This window comes from Brachyhypopomus gauderio, chromosome 15 (genome assembly GCF_052324685.1).
Source record: "Brachyhypopomus gauderio isolate BG-103 chromosome 15, BGAUD_0.2, whole genome shotgun sequence".
In the NCBI taxonomy this organism is placed as follows: Eukaryota; Metazoa; Chordata; class Actinopteri; order Gymnotiformes; family Hypopomidae; genus Brachyhypopomus; species Brachyhypopomus gauderio.
The window spans coordinates 16716628-16726980 of NC_135225.1; the positions used below are offsets into that span (position 1 = coordinate 16716628).

At 41.9% G+C, this 10353-nt stretch overlaps 1 protein-coding gene across 1 annotated transcript; it reads left to right on the plus strand.

The window, feature by feature from the left end:
- Positions 1-3954: 3954 nt before the first annotated feature.
- npas4l (neuronal PAS domain protein 4 like) lies at positions 3955-8984 on the plus strand. Its single transcript, XM_076974617.1, has 10 exons — positions 3955-4094; positions 4310-4438; positions 4940-5103; positions 5255-5400; positions 5538-5634; positions 5779-6004; positions 6188-6297; positions 6494-6629; positions 6792-7906; positions 8083-8984. The coding sequence occupies exons 2-10, from the start codon at positions 4326-4328 to the stop codon at positions 8109-8111; spliced, it is 2136 nt and encodes a 711-aa protein (XP_076830732.1). The 5' UTR covers positions 3955-4094; positions 4310-4325; the 3' UTR covers positions 8112-8984.
- The last annotated feature ends 1369 nt before the right edge of the window (positions 8985-10353 follow it).

Sequence of the window (10353 nt, forward strand, 5' to 3'; positions counted from 1 at the left end):
CCGATCTGCCTCAGACCTAAATACTCGATTTAAACTAATGTCGTGTCAGTGTGCGGAGGGTTGTTATGACCTGCGGATCTCTCGGTGGGACTCCCCGCAGTCAGCAGTACTCAGGGTGGATGAGCGAGCTGAAAGATTGTGATTTATCACCAGAAGATTAAGACTTGTAACCTTTGACATCAGCTCTGTGATGATTTGTGTAGCGTAGAGATTAAATGATTTAGGGGCAGATTCACAAGCAGTACATTTTATCTCTGCTAATTAGGATGGCGCAGAAAAAACGACTGCCTTAAACAAATCGCTGTTCGTTATTACAGATAAGCATTTTTGTTAATAATCGGCTGGCGTCTTTGAACCTTGAACGCCATTCACTGTACTAAATCGAAGCTGTAGTGCAGTAAGCTATTATTGAGAAATACAATAAGCAAAGAGACAGTGGACTGTATAGCCTATTCCTAGACAGGATTTGTATGGAGTTGAGATGACGGGTATTTGAACTCATACGTACCGGAAAGTTTCAAGCCGTTTTAATGTATATGGAAGCTTACACGAGCATGTCTACAGCGATGAAAGTAGCAAAAGGCTTAATAACAGTAAATGCTGTAAAATATAATTACTAGTCCACAAGCCCAATCGCGACGGTCTACATTAACTTTACATGCATCCATAAAATCAGACGTAATTGGTTTGATCACGTGTTTTCTGGTAGCCATGTAAAAATATTTAAGCTGACAATTTCATATACACAAAGTAGGCTACCTGTCTTGTACTTGCATCGCGGAACACTTCATAAAAATGAATTCGTAACGATAAAATGTACTTTGAAATTGAGAATCAATCACAGAAATATGTTTCAGAATGTAGCGAATGTGCTTGAATGGCAGGCCCTGAATCACTGTGTCTCAGATTCACTCTAGGATTAGACTTGACATTGGTCATTCACCACCTGCCTGTTTATTTTATACTCATTACTTCGCTTCACTTGTCCAGAGGGACTGTGCCAGCCCATTTCAGTTGTTCTGAGAGTCCAGAAGCATTAGTGGGGTCCCTTGACTATCGTCATCTCTGGTCCCCTGTGGCCACATGCTGATGACTGTCCATGTCTGGAGCCTCCACTTGGCTCCTTATGTCTCTTGTCCCCTTGTTCTGTCAGTATCTATGTCTTAAGTAATACATCATATTTATGTTCACGTATTTTCCATTATATCTCTCTGCCGCACCTTTACTCTCCAGTGGCAGTGTGTTCATGTCTGTCAGTGTTGTGCTGCTATAAAGCAGTAAGTGTGCGAGTGTGTGTGTAAGGGTGGGTGGTTGGGTGTGTTATCTGCTGGGTTAAGTGCTACTTGCAGACGGAGCCCCATGTGAGCCGGTGGCTGGCAGAGACGATGAGTCCCTCTGAGATCTGCTGCCCACGGGACACAGGAAACCCCTTCAACTCTCAGACTGCATAGTGATTCTAGTTAATGTGTGTGCGCAGACCTAATGTTGGTACTTAAATGATGAAATTCCACCGGAGTAACACTGGAACGTGTTTCCCACAAACAGCCATAAAGATGCCAATACTTTGATTTCAAGCAGTGATAAAGCATCACAGCTCACCAAGTAAAGGATTGCCACCAGTCATATTTTCTTGCATGCTTATTTCATTTTGCAGTTCAAGGCAATTCAGTAATATGAGATATGATGAGAAATGTGCTTCTCCAAATATGTCAAGTCAAGTCAAATTTATTTATATGGTGCTTTTTACATCACATGTTGTCACAAAGCAGCTTTACAATCTTATGGGTCCAGATCCCTAATGAGCAAGCCAAATATGTGCATTGTTAATGTTGGTCGACAGCCCTGGAGTTCAGTTTTTGGAGGACAGTGAATTTTCACCTCCTTGTCATCCTACTGCTTATGAATTCAGTTTTTATTTAATGTAATAAACATTGTACCTTCATCATCATTAACAATCCCTAAAATAATATTTAAGCTTTCCACAGCCCTTTTTCCTTCTTACATGAACTGTATCAGCCATTGTAGCCCCCTGAAATAATGGTGGTACTGTATCCTGCAGCCGATCTAGATGTGCAAAATGTTCATTTATTAACACTAACCATTAAAGTAACAGGTACAAAATGATACATTGTCACCACCCATTCATTCTCATGCAGTGGGAATTGTCTACTGCATTACTTGCAAGAGATGTATATTGCAGTGAGCTTTATACTGGAGAAACCAGGACTTGCTGATCAGTTTGCTGAACACCTTAGGACCATCAGGATTAAGGAAGTCATATCCAGTGTCAGGCGTTTTTAGTACTAATGGACATTGTATTAATGACATCTGTTTGCATTGCCAGTTGTTGTTATGGCAGCAATGAAATTGGGAAATTCAAAGAAAAAAATCTACACTCTTGGAATGAATGTTGTGACTAAAACATCTACATTTTCACTATTTCAGAAGTACTTTGCTTGCACAGCCGATGAAGGTCTTGTTTCTCTGGAATCTTTGTGTACTTCACTAAAATTGTTAATTTCTCTACATATCTTACTAAATTACTGTGCAGTTTCTTACCTGCAGTGTATTTTAGTAAAATACATAGAAATATTCCATGTGTGTGCATGCTGGTGTTCACTAATTTCTATTAAACAGATTCCTTTACAGCCGAGATCATGGTTATAACAGGTTGTAAATGGAATACTGCAGGAACAAAGCAAGATATTGGAGATCTCATGGAAAAAGTGTATTTAGTAACATGTCTTCTGCTTATGTGCTCTGTGTCTTATAACCAGTGAAGGTATCTAATATACTTGAACCACATCAGAATCATGTTGAAGTTTGAAGAATGCTGATCACTGTAACTAGTAGCTGTAGGCTTCACTGAGACTGTGCCACTCAGGCCACGAAACTGATTTGACAGGATCTCCAGTGAGTTGACAAGGGGAGCTTGTAGCATTACAGCAGTAATGATTTGTATTGTTTTGCCTTTAGGTGTGAAACACATATTTGTCATATTGTGTAACGATAGTATCAGGCCATATAATGTTCAACATCAGCAACAAAGTGTTTAACATAGATGTCCTCAATGGTTTAAATTTGGGTTGAAATAAATTATTTATAATGTGATGGGCAGGGAGCCAAAAATGTGCATTCCCTGGAAATGAAACGAAATCTTTTATGTCATTTCTATGTCGTCACATGCCCCTTTTAAGAAACGTCTGTAGTCAAAGGTGCTATGTCAGTAAATGATGTCCATGTCCACTGTCCACAGGTCCTCTCCTCTCAAAGTCTTACCAGCATACATAGGTGCTCTTACCAGCAGTCTCCTCTTCACACATACACACTTATACACATGCACACATTTATGCTCCTACACGCACACACATTCACATGGTCAGCCACCAGGTGCTAAAACAAAATACATTAAGAATTTAGTGAACAGACACACATGCAGTGACTAAATTGGTGATTATTTTGTCTTCATAAAAAGAAGACATTTTTTAAAAATATCTGGTTATTCTGGTTGAATTATTAACATCACTTTTTCTTGTGCTTTGAAATACATTGTATAGCTTTGTTTCTTAGTTCTCAACTGTTTGTCCCTCCAGTGATGTCTGTACGTTTCTCTTTAAATGCATGAATATTTTTACGGTGTGCAATATATATACATAAACAATACCATATACAAACGTGCAATCAGCTCACATATGAATCCAGTGCTTGGTTTTGTGTAAGACCTTGCGAGAATACTTCTGTAGTTGCACTGCATTTTATTTTTGAGTAAATCTTTGTGTTATTCACTGTTGCGTAGAACCCATGTTGCACGAGCGCTTCTCCAGTCTGGACCCGCTTAATTGACGTCTGTGGTTTTATTGTTTCTAGAGCCAGCCCCCTACTCCGCCGGGGGCTGTCCTCCCGCATATATTTTTAGTGCCTCGCGACTAAAAATATCTCCTTGCTTGTCATTGCGTCACAACAAGTAACGTTAGCTGCTTTCCCCTCAGAGCCAGATTTTAAAACAAAGATATCAGGTTAATGGTCAGAACCGCTATAAAAAGAAGGAGGGCGTGAGAGGTAGACACAAGGTTTCGGACAACCCTCAGGCAAAGGTAAGAAATTATCAAGCTGGCGTTCTAATTAACTATGACATTTGAGTTGTTGGTTTTAGTTGACATTGCTGGACACGATTACGTTTACATTTAGTCTATTGTAAAGAGGCTGCAACACACAGTTAATTAGTCAAAAGTTGTTTGTTTTAATTTCTTTTCGCACGGGTTCTAGAGAGTTGAAAAAAAATGAAAACGCTTTTTGCTTCTCTAATTAGAAACAAAACTGCGAACATGACGGTCGGATGTAGTTCTTGCAAGAGTCCTGCAAGTGCAAGAAGTGGCTCTTCATCCTGCAGCCCTCAAGAGAACGTGAACGTCAGTCACAGAACATGCAAGCGATTCAGGCGAGTTCCTTGCTCTAAAGTTCTGAGAGTATCGTTTTATGTAGTTGAAACTGTGCTACTCCCTCTAGCGGTTATAGACTAAGAATGGCTTAGCGAACAAGAATGGAATAATCAAAACCGATTATTGGAGTTCGTCAGTCTCTGATGTACTACAAAATATCGAATGGATATAGATATACATTTTACAGTAAAATATATATTATCCAGTAGCCTAACGTAAAAATAGGGAATGCAATGGCATGTGTTTTGAGACTGGTATTTTGCCTTTTAATGCTTTAAACTCAAATAATTTAAAGGTTTTAAACTCTTTTAAAGTAAATATTTTCTTCTCCTGTGCATAGGGATGTTATTTTTATTCTTTTATTCTTTTTATGTAATTTCTATCACTTGCTCTGCTTGTGACGATGGTGATTTTCACAGGTTTCCTCACAGGTTAGGTGTGCTTTGTGTGTGGTTGCCATGGAGGGTAAATCTGACCCTGCGCTCTTTTGTCTCCTGCAGATCCACGAAAGGTGCTTCCAAAGCTAGACGCGACCACATCAACGGAGAGATCCGGAATATGCGAGCGCTACTGCCCATTCGTGCCGAGGAGCAGGAGCGCCTCTCCTACCTCCACTCTATGTCCATCATCTGCACCTTCATCCGGAAGTCTGTGCTCCTGCCATGTAAGTGTCGCATCCTGAGACTAGTGGGGACCACTGAGAAGGTTACTGTGTAGAGGCCACTGATCTGGGCTCATCTGGACACGGTAGTATTGGATGTGTAACCTCAGAGTCAGTTGTAGTAATATGTATTTTTGTGTCTTGCTCTCTGCAGCTCATGAAGGGCATAGTGAGGAGGTCCCCATGCATCCGTATGAAGATCTGCTGCACACCCTGCCTGGCTTTATCGTGGCAATGACTCAACAGGGAAAGCTAGTTTATGTCTCTGAAAATGTGTCCCAGTATCTCGGCTTCTCGATGGTAAGTGAGACCTCATCTGGTCTTGTTCGTAGTTAATCCTCATGAAATATATACTGAGCAATTAAATTAGATTCAGACCTAAGCAGTCCTCACAATGGTGTTACCATGCAGGCTTACATTATGTAATCCTTCTACAGGTAGATGTATTACAGGGCGACACTTTCTATGACATGATTGATAATTCTGATGAAGACACAGTGAAATTCAGCTTGGACGTAGATGATGTTGACACAGGTAAGTCAATGGTATAATGTAATACAGAGAAATACTCTACATATGTATAGGAATGTGTAACCAAGCTACACTTTTGAATAAAATCTGTAATCCCCTCTTTCCCATTTTTCTGTCACCTTCTAAATGTATCTCTTTCCCTCTCAGAGAAGAGTTTTGTGTGTCGGATGCACACATCTAAAGCTTTCCGGCTACAGCATGGAAGTTGCTGCCCCCTGCTGGTAAGAGGCCGGTTTCATGATGGTCCACAGCAACGCCTGTTTGTGGCGATGTGCACTCCTATTGTGAGCAGACCGACGGAGAGTGATTCTTTGAGCGTGCACTTCCAAACCCTCCACAGACCAGACATGAGCTACGCATATGCTCAGGACAGGTATTAGCATTTTGGCTTCCTATGTTCAGAAGTTCCACATTTGTGAAATACTGTACATCGTCTGGTTCCAGCTGTTTATGGTGTGTTTTCATTGATAACAAGCCAAAGCAGGTTAATTGTACATGTTAGCAACTCTTGTTCACTTTAGAGTAATAAAAATAATGAATGTTGTTATTTATACAGTGTAGTTTTCCACCTGGGTTACAAGGCGGAGGAGATGATTGGCAGATCCTGGTATAGCATACTCCACCCAGATGACCTCTCAGTGAGTGCATGTGGGCACAAACACCTAAGTGAGTGTTCAAATGAACCCTAAACTGTTCATGCTCATAAGCACATGATATAAACAACTGCATAAAATTGTGCAGCTGTTGCATTGATTCTGGAGAGTCAGACCCAATTTGATGCCTTCCTGTGTGATCATTCCTATGGTGTGACCTTCCAGAGGGAGTCATTTGTGTGACATTTCTATCCGTGTCTCTCCTGTAGTGCAGCAAGAAGGAGATGGACAGCTGGAGCTGGTCGTAAGACTTCAGGCTAAAGACCTGACCTGGGTCTGGCTCTATGTGTGGGCAGCTAAAGACACTCAGAACCAGGAAGTAACTTGCACAAACTATGTCATCAGGTAAATCTGTCAACTGTTTATTAAGGGTCAAGAACATCTGTATGTGTATGTGAGTATGTGAAGGATGAAATACTAGATGAAGTAATAGATACAATTTAACAGTATTATGAGACCAATGTAAATGCAATAGATATTCATAATCTTATTTTCTTCTATTCACAGTGAAACAGAGGCCATCTACATGAAGGAGAATCTGTCCAGCAATCCATCTCTCCTGTCTCTTAGTCCTCCAGTATCCCAGATGCCCTGGGGCCCCAGCGCATCCCCTAAGAGACAGGCAGAGTGCAGCGCCCAGTATGACGGGCAGAAGAGGAAGTCCAGGCGCCTCTCTGAGCCTACAGTGTCTTACAGCACATCAGCCAGTCCCAGCAGAGACCAGGGGGACGTGTGTATTGCCATGGGAGAACACCAAGCATTCTTCTCCACCCCTCCATACAGCCCTGCCTCCTCCCTGTCCTCTGCTGCACATGAAGACTGCAGTTCAGACTTCCTGCAGGAGGCATATGGTGGAGGGCTGGTGTCTCCTACATTTTGCCCCCAGCCCCTTGAACAGCTCCCCTCACATGCATTTACCCATAACTCCTTCAGCCTGGACTCCCACCCCATGCCACAGACCACTTACACCTACCAAGACTGCCTGACTGGAAGTAATCTAGTACCTGACTACCAGCCAGAAGCGTCTGATGGTTTATCTGACTGTGCGCTCCACCCTGACGACTTTAGCCTGCCTCCACTGTCCATGTCAGGCGGTGATGGGGTTTTCCATGTTTCTGACAGTTCTGGGTCCTCCCCAGCAGAGCTGCCGACCCCAGATCCATCCCTCACCGTCGACAGTGCTTTGAACTACAGCGAGAAGGAACAGGCTGAGATCAGCATACTGGCCCATCAGATCTCTTCGTTGGCCAGCAGCTTCGACATGTACCGCGCTAAAAGCAACATGTCTCATGTCAACCACTCCCCCTGCTGGCCGCCCACGGCCCCGCTGAACCCTGAGCCGATCCTGGATGAAAGAGTCATTGGCAGCGTCCTGCAGGGCTGGACTGGGGTGCTGGCCAAGAGGGAGGGCAGCTGTGGTTGGCCGCTGGTTCCCAGGCTGCTGCTGGAGGATGCGACTGAAGTGCGAGCTCTTTCCCTGGACACGCTGGTGGACTCTTCTCCCTCAGACCTGCACTCAGCAGACAGCCACCTGGAGCCCTCTGGTTCCAGGTATGGATGTCAAGAAGACAACATCGAGTTGCATCAACTCAGTGTTTACTTACACGATGACTTCCAGCAAGGTAGTGTAATTGTATGCATCACCCATATGCCTTTAAGATTTGGCTGGGTTAGGACTATGAATCACAGAATATAAAGAAATTATTTATTGACTCTTCACGATGATGTAGCATCAGCATATGAAGATGTAAAGTGGACATGATTCTAGTAAATAATCTATTTTCTTATTATCTTTCAGATGGGTTTGTTGATGAATCCATGTACTGAGATACAGTACTCCCCTCTGTATGGCATATTGCCATGGCAACTAGAGGCTTCTTCACTGGACTCAAAGAAGAGTTGAAGAAGTTTTATCTCCATTGTAGCGGTGGGAACAGGTTTCCCATGTTGGAAAGGGATTTTATTTAAATCCGTAAGGGTGCCACAAAGCAGAATGTAAACCATTTACAAAGACGTCTAATGTTTTCTTTAATGTATATGTAATTAAGAAATTGTTGTATTTCTACACTGTCCCTTAAAATCTTGTACATTTCTGTGTGTTATTGCTTTTCCTTTCATGTGTTTAAAATGGTACTCTAGAATGTGAATCTTAACCAACTACAGGGCACTTTGTAGTTGTGTGAACTGGTACTATGCTAACTGTGGACAGATGAGAAATTTGAGTGTAACCATATAGGTAAGAACTGTTGACATAAGTTACTGTGTACAGCATTAGTTGTTTATATATCATGAAGTACCATCAAGTTATCAAATTATTATAAATAATAGTTATCAAAATACCATCGACATACTTATTTACATATTATCCAGATGAAAATGTGTTTTTATTCATTATCCAAATTGAACATAACTTCCCAGTGGGAAGAAACGAAACTCTTGTTAAGGAGAAATAATTTGAGAAGCTACCTCTGACACTGGCTATGGAATAGTTCTAAACAGACTGTCTTGCAAGTATTTCTACTGATCATTTACTGTTTATAAGTATTATAATTAGAAAAAAATGTTTACATAGAGTAAACATTTTTCTTGTACAATTGTTAGAATCTCTCTCTGAATCTTTTGTTTTCTGTAACTACAGATAATCTGTGTTGGGTGCCCATTGCTGAAATATCACAATAAGACTACAGAAGTATTAACTAAGTATTTTATAGTCTGGTTGTATTTTTACAGCATTAATAAAGTCATCAAGATGAGAAATGACTTCTGAATGACTTCTGTAAAAGAATGAGTATGTGTGCAAGTGGGATGAGTTAGGGTGGATAAGTTAGTGACATGAGTTAGTGTAGGATGAAAATTTCAAAATTCTTGCAGACTGATTTCTTCTATTGACCTTTAACCCCTAATTAAATGAATGAATGAATGTTCGATTTATATAGCGCCTTTCCAGATTCCCAAGGCACTTTACAATTTTAACACAGGTACAAGTCACAGACAATCAATCACACACCGGCGAGAAGCGACAGTCAATTGCGCACAGCGTACTCTCTACCAGAAGCCACAGCCCCCTGGGGGACTGAATGGGGTGCAGGAAGGGGAGAGAGGACAGACCCTAGTGGCAAAGCACCATCCACCACTGGGCATACAAGCACACACACTACTTTTTATTGAACATAGAGACACAGACACACACTCAGGGAGAATTTTTTGTTGACTACCAATTTACCTAACCTCCATGTTTTTGGACTGGGAGGAAACCGGAGATCCCGGAGGAAACCCACGCAAACACAGGGAGAACATGGAAACTCCACTCAGATAGGGACTTGAACCCAAGACCCCAGTGCTCAGAGGCAAACGTGCTAACCACCAAGCCACCGTGTTGCCCAAATTAGTCCAAATAAGGACAGGAATTAATTTAGATGCCTCAAAGTCAAAGGTACAATCACAATTCACACAGGCTCACCAAAATTGGACAATAGAAGATTGCAAAAATGTTGCCTGGCCTGATGAGTCTCATGATTTCTGCTGTGACATTTCGATGGTAGGGTCAGAATTTCTGTGAACAATATGAAGGCATGGATCCATCTTGCCTTGTATCAATGGTTCAGGCTGCTGGTGGTGGTGTAATGGTGTGGAGGATATTTTCCTGGTACACTTTGGGCCCATTAGTACCAACTGAGCATTGTGTCAACGCCACAGCCTACCTGAGTATTGTTGCTGACCATGTCCATCCCTTTATGACCACAGTGTACCCATCTTCTGATGGATACTTCCAGCAGGATGACGCGCCATGTCATAAAGCGCAAATCATCTCAGACTGGTTTCTTGAACACGACATTGAGTTCACTGTACTCGAATGGCCTCCACAGTCACCAGATCTCAATCCAATAGAACACCTTTGGGATGTGGTGGAACGGGAGATTCACATCATGGATGTGCAGCCGAAAAATCTGCTGCAACTATGTGATACTATCATGTAAATACAGTTGTGATCAAATTTATTCAACCCCCAATGCTGCGAAGGGTTTTATGGAATTCAGTGCACATTTGTAATTGTGTTCATAATGAAATC